We start from the raw sequence: 12,679 nt of genomic DNA, 5'->3' as shown, positions 1-12,679 counted from the left end.
AGAGAAGTAAGCCCTGGGCTCCTTCTGAGAAGAAGGGTGCGATAGAAATATTATTATTATTATTATTAACAACAACAATAACAATTTTTAAAGCCCTCGTGAAAATTCTTCAAATTTTTAGTGCAAATTTCTCCAAATACGCAGATTATTTAATGCAATTTTGCCTAATATCCCCATTTTTGCATAACGGTTTTCCCTTATATAATGCTTTTTAGTTACTTTCACTAATATATGCCTTTTATGCACACTTTACCCTGGTATACATATTTTTACACACATTACTTGGCTATAAAACTGCATTACAAAATTCAGAGAAGTGCAAATTTCAAACAGCAGCTATGTTTATCTCTATCTCTCCCTACCACCTGATTGCAGGAAGGGAGTGTTCATCCTAAGCGGGTGCCTGGAGGCCGTGAAGGGCTGGATGTGGGCTAACAAACTGAAACGTAATCCAGATGAGACGGAAGTACTGCTGGTCAAGGGAAAAACTGCACCAGGGGCAGGGTTGCAACCTATTCTGGATGGGGTTGCACTCCCCTTGAAGGAGCAGGTCTGCAGTTTGGGAATCCTCCTGGATCCTGCCCTGCTGCTTGAATATCAGGTGGCTGCGGTAGCCAGGAGTGCTTTTGGCCAACTCAAACTGGTCTACCAGCTGCGTCCGTTCCTGGAGGCAGTTGACTTGGCCACAGTGACACATGCATTGGTGACATCGAGGCTTGATTACTGTAACGCACTCTATGTGGGGCTGCCTTTGAAAATGGTTTGGAAATTGCAGTTGCAGGGAGCATATTACCCCTGTGCTTTAGCGACTCCACTGGCTCCCAATTTGTTTCCGGGCCCAATTCAAAGTGCTGGTTCTGACCTTTACAGCCCTAAATGGCCTTGGCCCAATATACCTGAGGGACCGCTTACACCCATATGTACCTGCCCAGGATTTAAGATCATCTGCCTCTGGTTTCCTCTGTGTACCTGGAATAAAAGATGTTAGACTGAGATTTTATGCCTTCTATGTTAAATTTTACCTTTGTAGTCCCTCTAGTACCACTCCCTATATATATGTATATCTGTGTGTGTGTGTGTGTGTGTGTATATATATATATGTATATAGTATTTTATGTATTTTAATTGTATTTTATGTATTTAATTCATTTTAATGTTTTTGTGATTTTACTGTTTACAATTTTATTATGCATGTGTTTGATTTTATTTTTGTAAGCCAGCCTGAGTGCCCCATTATAGAGTAGAAGGGCGGGATAGAAATATTTTAAATAAATAAATAAAATAAATAAATGTTTTGGTTTGTGTATTGTTTCAGAAAGTGTGGATTATGTAGGTTCACCTTTATAGGCGAACTGAATCGAATTTCTCCTCCAGCTGTACTCTTACATACATAAGACAGGGATGGGGAGCCTGTGGCCCTCCAGATGTTGTGGGAGTACAGCTCCCAACCTTCCCTAATATTGGCCATGTTGCCTGGGGCTGATGGAGTCAATCAACATCTGGAGGGCCACAGGTCCCCCAGCCCTAGCATAAGAGTGTGCTTTATTGCCCAGCCCCCACTGTTGGTTCTCGGGACTGAATATGGCCTAGCACTACAATTCAGCTTGCCACCATGGGCTCTTGGGAGGAAGGAAGGGCTACAAATGCTATAAATACATAAACGGCATAAATGAGCGATAGGCACTGGAAATTCATTGTGCACAAAGGGCTCATATGAAGAGAGGGACCCCTGACTTTCCTTTCCTTATAGCCATTGCTTGCACCATCGCAGCCACCAAACACTTGACATGGAAACAGATTGTAAAAATAAATTTTTGAAAAGCACACCCAAGACCACCTCCCAGCCCAGCTAGTATCTAGCAACAGGAACCTCATGTTATGCAAGTACATTGAGCCCTTCCTTATTTCTCAGAGAGGAAGTAATGTGGCTTGTTTAACAAGCACGGTGCTAGATAGGGTGCTGAACTTCCCAAAAGATTCATTTCAGTCTGCTGCGTGCATCAGAACTGAGCCTACTTTTCCTCAGGCGCTTACACACAGCATGGAGGCCAGGTACCATTGGTGAAAGAAAGAAAGAAAGAAAGAAAGAAAGAAAGAAAGAAAGAAAGAAAGAAAGAAAGAAAGAAAGAAAGCGATATGCTTGGCATCTAAATGCACGGTAAGCTTTCCTGTAATACCGGGCAGACTGATCCCCTTGCTGCACAGCAGCACTCAGATCTCTTGCTCAATCCAAGGAATCTGGAAGGGTTTTGCTCGAGAAAAGTTTCCAGGCTTTATTAGTCCTTTAGGTTGGCGCAGAGAGAAGAGGCTCCTCCAGCGAGGATACGATAGAGGCAGCCACGTTTGCATGTTCGTTGATCCTATTCACAGCTAAAAGGGATGGTGAGGCAGGAGTGTGCCATTTACATCCAAAGGACCATGCCGAGGTGAGGGGTGCTGGACCTGCCCTCTGTGCCTCACACACTTTCCTTCACAGCCCAGGAGCACAGGAAGATGCTATATATGGAGTCACACCTTTGGTCTACCAGGCTCAGTATTGTCTACATTGGTTGGCAGTGGCTCTCCAGGCTTTCAGGCAGGGGACATTCCTGGCCCAACTTGGAGATGCCAGGGATTGAGCCTGGGACCCTCTGCATGCAAAGCAGATGCTCTAACCAGTGAGCTATGGCCCTTCCCCAGCCCTTCGCTTGTAGTACTGGAGCTGGGGTGAAAGAAAAGGGCTGCCGACAACGGGAAGGGAAGGCATAGGAAGGAAGAGAGTTCAGCTCTACTAATGCACCTTTTCAGGGCAGGCGTCAGGGGCTGGCAACCTTGGGCATCTGCCGAGGCCTACACCCCTGAGGAAGGGGCACTAGTGAGAGACCTGATGCTCTCTCACCCTCTCTGAGCACCCAAGCTGTGACAATGGGAAGGAGATGGAAGAGCATTCCCCATTTGCCTTGTGCTATCTCTAAGCAGGCCCAAGGGAGAGGGCAAGCAAAGGAGCAGTGATAGCGGGGTCAATGAGAAAAGGGCCTGCTCAGAGAGGGACCTCAGTGAGGGCATCTTCCCCCCCCCAAAAAAACTCTGTCCCTTTTGTTATAAAAAGTTCCCCCTTTCCCCAAACGTATGAGGCATGAATGGGGCAGTGAAGAAAGGGGCTGAAAATGGGATAGGGCAGGCAAGCAAACAGCAAACATGGCGGCCTCTGTCATGTCTCATGTGGTCCTAAGGTAGACAACCATTCTTGTTTGCTTGTTTTAAGAGAGTCAGAAGCAGCTTGAGAGGCACATCGCTTCCCATGGCATATAATGTAGTTTTCTGTCATCACACAATCATCTCTGGCCAAATGGGTTTTGCAGGTTTTGGAAGCAATGAGTAAACCTGCAAAACCCATTTGCCAGAGTCGAAAGTGGGTTGAATTTCCACACTAGACGCAGCTGACCGCAAGACACAGCTCCAAGCAGAATGGGACGTATTAATGTCCTGTCCTGAAGCATAACAATAAACTCTTTGGCGAACGTGTTAAACAAAATAAGTCAATAAATCTGCATTTCACAAAATACTCGACATGTCTTGACAGGGCCACAACAACCACTCTGGAATGAAAGGCAGTTTCAATCCAGTGTCTTGATCCTGACCTTTCCCTGCAGGTTTAGCTTTCTTTTCTATGGCACTTTTTAGAGAGAGAGAGATCAGAGAGAGAGAGAGAGAGAGAGAGAGAGAGTTTTGAGAAACACCCTTTTCTTGACAACCTCTGTGAGTAATTACATTTAAAAAGAAAGAAAAAAGAAAGCTAACATGCATGGGGGTGGGGTGGAGAGAGAAGGGAAAATGAGGCAGGGCTGGCTGGAGAACTCCTTAAAGGTTAGCCCTGTGCAATGTGGGAAGTGAGTTTAGAAACCCTTCACACCTTCTGGAGGCCGCTGGGCAGCTCCTCACGGACTACGTCCTGCTTCACTCGTTTCCTGGCAGCTCTCTCTAACCTGATGCCCTCCAGATGTTGCAGGACTACTGCAGCTGGCTGGAGATGATGGGAGCTGGGACAACATCTGGAGGGCACCATGTTGGGAAAGGCTGCCCTAGAGATATTGTTGTCTCGTGCAGGCTCTTCGCTTACATGTCAAGTTGGACCGACCTTGTTCAGAAGGTGGATTTTCAAATCCTGGCATCCTGTTTCTGCCTGCAGAGAACTGCATCCCTAACAGGTTGTCCTCTCATCTTAGGCCACTGGAACGTCGCAATTACAAAATGCTTCACCTTTAGAGCCAATAATAGGATCCGCATATGCAACAAGCACTGCAGCAGAGCACATGCTTTGCATGCATAAAGTTCCAGGTTCTGCCCCCGGCATCTTTAGTTAAAAGGATCTCAAGGAGCCGATGATAACAAAGACAGATCTGTCTGAGACTCTGGATAGCTTCTGCCTGTCAGAGAAGACAAAACTAAACTAGATCGGCAAATAGTCTGACCTGGTGTAATGTGCCATCCTATACAAAATCAGTGCATATTATGCTGGAATATGGTAACTGTAAACCTGAGGACTAGAACATTACTTTATCCAAGGTGAAAGCAATCATTCTTTCCCACACCCTCTGCCCACCTTGCTTTTTGGGCTCTGGAAACAGTAAGTTTGAAAACTGATAATGGCTTCAGTTTCATATTTTGAGACTGACTGATTTACCACATCTGTATCCTCTCTTCCCCCCAAAGACCTCAGAAAGGTATACAAGCAGTTCATCTTTTTTCTCTCTCTCTCCGCACAATCACCCAGCTGTTTTCTCTCATGTAGCTTTGAGAAGTTTTCTGGGTGCCCCAGCCTTCTGAGATAAGGGGGACAGCAACTAAGAAGATGGTCTTCTTTGTGGCAGCACCCCTGACAGACATCCCCCTTGGGCTCCAAGTAAAAGACCTTTTCTATTTCCCAAGCTTTCTAAACATCTTGGGGGGAGGGCCAGAGCTCAGTGGCAGAGCATCTGCTTTGCATGCCGGAGGCCTCAGGTTCAATCCCCTGCATCTCCAGGCAGGGCTGGGAGAGGCCCCAGCCTGGCACCCTGGAGAGCTGTTGCTGTTCAACAGGGACAGTACCAAGCTTGACAGACCAATAATCGGATTTGGTATGAGGCAGGTTCCTACGTTCAATTGCAGCTGCCTTCTTTTTTCCACTCTGTAGCTGCCTTAGGCTGCAATCCAATACATGTCCACTCAGAAGAAAGCTCCATTGGGTTCAATGGGACTTACTCCCAGGTAAGCGTGTACTGGTTTGCAGCCTTAGTCGCTATTGTAACAGCACAATCCTAATCATGTCTACTCAGAAGTTAGTCCAAATGAATGCAGTGGGGCTTACTCTCAAGTAAACAGGGTTAGGACTATAGCCTATTTTTCTCTCTCAGTTAGTCGCCCTAAGAATTCTAATTAAACTGAAGGGCAGCATATTACAATTTGTCAATAACTGAACAATAAATACTGCACTAGCATGGAAACACAGAGCAAGGGAGTACATACTTTTATGGGACTTGCTATTTTTCTCCACTTTTTTTTAAGCTGGAAGAAGTTTTTCAATGGCACAAAAATGAAGGTTTGGCTTTCACACTACCGTATGAGGCCTGACAGGTTAGGTAAAAGTCTGTGGGATGACAGAAAACCACAGCTACCCTGGGCTGAAGTTAGAGGTGGACAAATCTGTCAATTTTATCATCTATCCATTTCTCATTTGTTCCAGTGTTAGTTCACCACATTGCTGCATGAGTTTGCAAAAATAAAATAAAAAACCAAAACAAATTAAGTCCTCACGAAAACTTGCCAGCATTTTAGCGTGTATTTCTCCAGATATACCCATTTTTGTGTTTCCCATGATGCAATGGATTTTTGCATGTTATCATCACTGATTTATGCATTTGCATGCACACTTGCCCCTAATATGCACATTTTGAACACATTTGGGGTTGGAGAACTGCAGTGCAAAATTCACAGATGCGTTGAAGGATAGCTGTGTTACAGTTTGATCGTTGTTTGGGGAATTGCAAATTAGGTAGGTTTGGATTAAAATCTGAATCAACCCAAATGTTTCCCCCATCCCTTGCTGAAATTGTCATGAAAACAGGCTGTTGCTATAAAACTAGCACGTCTGTTTTAATTCTGACAGGCATGTGGATTCGGAGCAGGAGATGCCTTTCATTCCTCTGTATTTCAGCACAGAGCAAAACGGGGGCAGAGAGTGCAAAGAATACGAAACAAACTGCCCCATACAACTGGAGAAAAAGGACTGATCTGAGGAGGCCAACCCTTGTGAGCATACACTGTGTACGTGGTGGGTGCACGAGCTAAGGATGTCATGCATTATTGTCTGCCTGTCTGCCACACATTTTATGGGCTGACTGCCACTTTCTATTATGCTAAGGCACCATTAATGGAAAATACTGTTTCGTACATCAGTTCTTAGCAATGCTTCTTGCTGTGGTTTTCTGCCACTGTTCTGATAACTTGAGGGAAGCTGTGTGAGAACTTGAACAAAAGCAAGCGTTTCTCAGACACATGCAAAACGTCAAATAAAAAAAAAAGGACACACCAATGCAAAGCATGTGTTTGTTCTCTACTTCTTCAAGTAAGCTATTATAATGTGGGTTAACAGAGCAGGTGCTAACCTGAAGTTTTTGTATCTGTCTTCGCTACTTTAGTTCTGAAGTTAGTGCTTTGAAGGAAGGAAAGAGGAGAACAATGGGGAACACTATAAGAACAATGAAAGCCACACCTGTGGTAAATACACCCTGGCAATCTGGTAAGTGTGTTTAAAGTAAGATTTGGGAAGGGGTGGGGTGGGGAGAGAAGGGAAGACTATGAAAATACATGAATTGCTGGTGTACAGTCTACAGTTTGATATGAGCAAACATGAATCATAGAATAGGAGTGTTGGAAGGGGCCTATAAGGCCATCAAGTCCAACCCCCTGCTCAATGCAGGAATCCAAATCAAAACATCAGCAGGGCCAGTTTCGGGCAGCTGTCAGGGCCCCAAAGCTCCAGCAGGTCCCACTGCTGACTCCTACCCCTGGGTTCCCCCTCAATTGCCACTTCAGTCTGATCAGCAGTGGGCAGCTGAGTCAGGGAGCTGCCGCTTTAGTAGAGCATCATCTGGCATGCAGAAGGTCCCAAATTCAATCCCCAATATCTCCAGGTAGGATTGGGAGACACTCCTGCTTGAAACCCTGCAGAGCCACTGCCCACCAGTGCAGACAATACTGGGCTAGATGGACCAATGCTCTGACTCAGCATAAGGCAGCTTCCTGTGCCCCTAAGCAATTCCCCCATAACTTGAACATTGTCCCTTTCCTAAATCTTAATGAGTGCAATCTCCAGTTCCAAGTTAGAGATCATCAGCTAGGAGAACCTTTTACCAGCTTCAGCTGCACTCTATGTGGGGCTGCCCTTGAGGTTGGTCCGAAAGCTGCAGCTAGTGCAAAATGTGGCGGCAAGGCTGCTCACTGGGGCAGGGTATCGCCAACATGTCACCCCACTGCTGAAAGAATTGCACTGGCTGCCTAGTTGCTATTGGGCCAAGTTCAAGGTTCTAGTGTTGGTGTACAAAGCTCTATCCAGCTCGGGACCAGGATACCTGAAAGACCGTCTTATCCCTTATATACCCAGTCGATCACTGCACCCTGCAGGTGAGGGCCTCCTGCAGATACCATCTTATCAGGAGGTTCATTCTGCACAATATAGGAAACGGACCTTAGTGTGGCGGCACCTACCCTGTGGAATTCCCTCCCTTTGTATATTATGCAGGCGCCATCTCTGCTATCTTTTCGGTACCTTTTGAAGACTTTCCTCTTTCAACAAGCCTTTTAAGTTGAGACCTATCCCAATCTGTGTCCGTGTTGGAATTGCATTTTACTATGTTTTTAAACCTTTCTTAATATGTTTTTAACCTTCCCCCCTTTTTAAGATGCCTTCAAAGCTTTTTAAAAAAATGTTTTGAAATATGTTTTGTTTTGATGTATTTTAAAGTCTGTCTTTATGATGTCTTAAAGTGTTTTTAGTGATTTTGTTTGCTGCCCTGGGCTCCTGCTGGGAGGAAGGGTGGGATCTAAATCATATAATAAATAAATATATATATATTAAAAAACATCAATGCCCAATGAGTAGTGAGCATGCACACATGGGTCAGGGGGATGCCAGAACTTGGCAAGGAGGAGAAATGGAATGGAGTATCCTGGAGAAGGGCATGGCTGGCTGGAAAGCTGAACATAAACACTCCACACTGCAACATTTTCTTGCAGGCCCCACTTGCTTGCCCTTGTTTTTTAGGGCTTCAGCATCCTTCTTAGGGGCTCTAGGGGATGGGACTAAAATCTCAGAGCCATGGAGGAGGCTGTGTTCTGCATAGCCTGATGGGATCTTTTGCCATTAGCTCTGCCCTCAAGTTAATCAGACTCCACCTTGAGCCACCAAGCACAGCCAGGGTCTCCTCTACTGAGCCACTATATATCATCCTTTGCTCTCTCCAGGCTCCACCTTCTATAAGGCATCCCTCCTTAGTTCCCAGGTCCCACTTCAGGGGACACAGCAATCCCTAGTATCCATGTTGCTTTTTAAAACATTGCCTGATGTTAAGCAGCATGTCTGGGCCAGAGCTTGGAAAAGTTACTTTTTTGAACTACAACTCCCATCAGCCCCAGCCAGCATGGCCACTGGATTGGGGTGATGGGAGTTGTAGTTCAAAAAAGTAACTTTTCCAAGCTCTGGGGCTGACTGTCGATTATTTTAAAACCAAATTACCAAATTTACCAAACCAAATTTAAAACCAAAAACCAGAGTTAAAACCAAATCTCTCAGTGCCAGAGCCCTGCTGAGCCAAAACTAACTGTAGGCATTAAAATGAAGCAACAACAGCTATTTCCAAGAACCCAGGGTGATTTTTAACCACAAGACAGGAACTGCATTATTATGGCTCTTACGGAGGCTTACAATGGATGGGCAGCAAATTTTGTTGCATGGCCTGGGTTAAAGTCAGCATCTAGGATGCAATGTAAGAAAATTCAGCATGTTGGACCAGACCAAAGGCCTATTGTCCAGCATACTTTTTCCTCCCGCAGTGGCCAGCCAGATGCCTCTGGGAAGCCCAGAAGCAAGGCATGAAGGCAATAGCTCTCTCCTGTTGTTGCTCCCCAGCAAATGGAACTCAGAGGTGTTCTACTTCTACCTATGATCCTGGGAGGTAGCACAAAGACATTGTGAGACTTCACTCAAGAGGAGGGTGAAGTAATATGGGACAAGGAATAGGAGGCGCAGGGATGTTGTGGTCTGCATGGTTCTGCATGTGGTAGAAATGGGAACAGGCTCACAAAACCTTCTCCATGGAGAATGCTTGCGTAAACCAAAGCCAGCAGCTCTATGCAAGCAGATTCTGTTAATGCTACAAAATCTGGGGCAATGAGTGGTATTTAGCCTGACTGGTTCTTAGGCATGAAGGTCTGTGGTTCCCAACTCTGCCTCCTGAGGTCCTTTTTAACTTGAGGTATCAAGGACTGAACCCAGGAGCAAGCAAGGCTAAGCTATTGAACTTGCCAGGTATATTATATTCTTCATCACCATCATCATGCTCTTGAAAAAAATAAACGGCTCCCCAAGCAGCTTACAGATCATTACAAACGAGACAATTCTTGTCCTCTAAAAACACATGACACAGAAGGAAAATGGATGGGGAGGGAAAACAAGCAGAAAGGATATTGTAGAGTTGGAAAAGGTTCAGACAAGGGCAACCAGAATGATCAAAGAGATGGAGCAACTCCCCTATGAGGAAATGTTGCAGCACTTGGGGGGTTTTAGTTTACAGAAAAGAAGAGTAACAGAAGTGTATAAAATTATGCATGGTGTGGATAAAGTGGATAGAGAAAAAAAATTCACTCTTGCATAACACTAGAACTCAGGGACATTCAATGAAGCTTGAGTGTTAGAAGATTCAGGAGAAACCAAAGAAAGTACTTCTTCACACAGTACATAGTTAAACTATGGGAATTTGCTCCCACAAGAGGCAGTGATGGCCACCAAATTGGATGCCTTTAAAAGAGGATTAGAGAAATTCATGGCGGATGATACAGCTATCAATGGCTACTAGCCACGATGGCCATGCTCTGCCTCCATAGCCAGAGGCAATATGCCTCTAAATACCAGTTACTAGAAATTACAAGTGGAGAGGGTGCTGTTGCACTCAGGTCCTGCTTTCAGGCTTCCCGTAGGCATCTCATTGCCCACTGTGAGAACAGGATGCTGGACTAGATGGGCCACTGGCTTGACCCAGCAGGCTGTTCTTATGACCTTAAACCATCCTCAGTTACAAGTTCTTCCAGTGACCATCTGAGTGGAAAAATCCATGGAGAGGAGACACCAAAAGTTACTGATCTCTCAGCTGTGCCTGGGGAGTGGCCCTGCAGCCAGACAATTGCTGGAAGCATACAAACCATACTGAATCAGACCATTAGTCCTGTAACTCAGTGTTGTCTGATCTGAATGGAACCAGCCCTCCGTGGTCTCAGGCAAAGCTCTTTCCCAGTCCTCTTACCCAAGGTTCCTTAATTAGAGACACCAAGGATGGAATGTAAAGTCCTCTGCGTGCAAAGCATAAAGTTATGGTTTTCTCCTTATGATCTCACTTCCCTGGGAAAAAAGGAATTTACGCATGAACAAGTGAGACATGCAAATATTATTTTGCGTGTTTATGACAAAGACACCCTTGTTGCTGAGAGCAGCTGTACTGCTGGTAGATGAACTAGTCAAGCCAAGAGGCACCCAACCTAACAGCTAACTGAACAGGAAGGTGACCTTGATTTTTCTGACTTCCTGTGGTTTTTGCATTTCCCCCCTTGGGCTATTTTTAAGCCCAAAGCTATTTTTACACTATTGGCAAAATAAAGATGTGCTGTTTTGTTTGACCTAAGGAAATCAACATGCTATCTGTTTGATTAGATTATAGCAGCCCAGGACAAAGCTTCAGTTGGAACTAGAGATAAGAGATAGCTGCCATCATGAGAAAACCGAGTAGTATAGTGTGAACAGGGCTTCATATGTGCCTGAGTCTAGCCCTTGTGTCGCCTGCTGAGCTTTAGAAACCTACAGATATAGGATGTGTCTAAATGTAAATGGACTACCTTCAAGTCAATTCCGACTTATGGCGACCCTGTGAATAGGGTTTTCATGAGGCTGAGAGGCCATGGCTGGCCCAAGGTTACCCAGTGAGCTTTATGGCTATGTGGGGATTCAAACCCTGGTCTCCCAGGTCGTAGTCCAACACCTTAACCACTACACCACACTGGCTCTAATCCTCTTTTAAAGCCATCCAAGCTGGTGACCCTCACTGGGAGCTCCTCATTGCTACCACCTGCTTGCTTGCAGGTAGAGCCAATGAGCAAGTAGGTAGGGGCAGTTACTCTTTCTTGCCGCCATTGTTGCTTGCTTGCTCATCCCCCTCTTGGCAAATGAGAGAGGCACGGGAACAAGTAGGCCGCAATGGTGAAGGGGAGGAGCACTTCCAGTGGCTCTTATTAGTGGCGTTTTGATCTGGCTGTGGACCCCCGGCAGGAACCCAGTCGTGCTGGTCCATGATGCCAGCCCTGGGCCCTAATCCTTGGAGAATGTTTGCAAGATTCTATTAGTGTAGCCTTTGCCCACCTGGTGCCCTCCAAATATTTTGGGCTGCATCTCAGAAGAAACAGGAAGGTGCCTTATACTGAGTCAGGCCACTGGGCCATCTAGCTCAGTACTGTTGACACTGACCAGCAGTGATTGTCCAGGTGACCGGCAGGATTGTCCAGGTGACCAGCAGGATTGTCAGGCAGGGAATCTTTCTCAGCCTTACCTGGAGACTCCAGGGCTTGAACTTAGGACCTTCTGCATGCAAGGCAGATGCTCTGCCACTGAGCTATGGCTCTTTCCTATGGCTATAGCATTCAGGGTCCACACAAGGGATGGTGGCTAAATACGGTTTTTAACAGGGTTTAATACAGTCCCTTGGCTGGGTTGTTAGCGCAGGCATGCAAGCAGGGCTTCTCCTAGTCCAAATGAAGGGAGGGAGCAGGGAATCTGAAGACAGGCTAGAATTGAATGGGCACAGTTAATTCACCGTGCTTGATTCCAACAGTGCCATGCCACCTCTGTTTTTGAAATGCCAGGGCTCAACTCAAGAGCATGCAAGGCAAGCGTAAATGCCATCAGCCCTTGAGCAAATGCAGAGTGCATTTCTCTCATCGTTGAGTTCCCAGAGACTGAGCCCTCAAACAACAGGGATCAAAGGATGTGCCTCCTAATCAAAGGCCAGGGTTTCCAGACAGATTTCATCTCTTTTACTAGAACTTAAGTACTGGGTTTCACTTTGCCTTAAACAAATTACACTGGGATGCACCAAGGCTACCACCAGATTTTGCTAAACGTGTTGATCAGCCTTCAATCCATAGTACATTTTATATAATTCATCCTTCTTCAGGGCATAGAACTGATTTTCTTGCTGTCCTTGATGACTATCCCACTCCAGATATAAGCCAACCTATTTTTCAAGTCGGGGAGAAATTACGTGTGATATCAGAGTAAGTATGTTCCTATTTTTTTTTTTGTTAAAGAAACTTGCATTAAGTTGAAAACAGCTTAGGAATTCCTATTACTTGTTGTTGGCGTCCACCGTGTGATATATGTTCAAAGTAGTTTTTTTCTGCT

At 45.5% G+C, this 12,679-nt stretch overlaps 2 protein-coding genes across 4 annotated transcripts in view; one reads left to right on the top strand and one right to left on the bottom strand.

Annotated features, from left to right (window-relative positions):
- The window catches only part of TG (thyroglobulin), a 227,502-nt gene that overhangs the window by 56,984 nt on the left and 157,839 nt on the right, over positions 1-12,679 (bottom strand). The window lies entirely within an intron of this gene.
- SLA (Src like adaptor) overlaps positions 1,979-12,679 on the top strand; it is a 32,129-nt gene continuing 21,428 nt past the window's right edge. Inside the window, exons 1-4 of one of the 3 annotated variants that reach the window (XM_061607617.1) lie at positions 1,981-2,158; positions 6,125-6,282; positions 6,657-6,757; positions 12,453-12,552. In XM_061607617.1, the coding sequence (XP_061463601.1) occupies positions 6,697-6,757; positions 12,453-12,552 (161 nt within the window). In that variant the 5' untranslated portion in view covers positions 1,981-2,158; positions 6,125-6,282; positions 6,657-6,696. Of the gene's footprint in view, positions 2,159-6,124; positions 6,290-6,656; positions 6,758-12,452; positions 12,553-12,679 lie in introns of all 3 variants that reach the window. The other 2 variants (XM_061607627.1, XM_061607634.1) reach the window with 2 other exon arrangements.

This window comes from Rhineura floridana, chromosome 1 (genome assembly GCF_030035675.1).
Source record: "Rhineura floridana isolate rRhiFlo1 chromosome 1, rRhiFlo1.hap2, whole genome shotgun sequence".
Taxonomy (NCBI): Eukaryota; Metazoa; Chordata; class Lepidosauria; order Squamata; family Rhineuridae; genus Rhineura; species Rhineura floridana.
The sequence above is the reverse complement of the archived record's forward strand: the minus strand, read 5'-3'. Positions and strand labels throughout refer to the sequence as shown.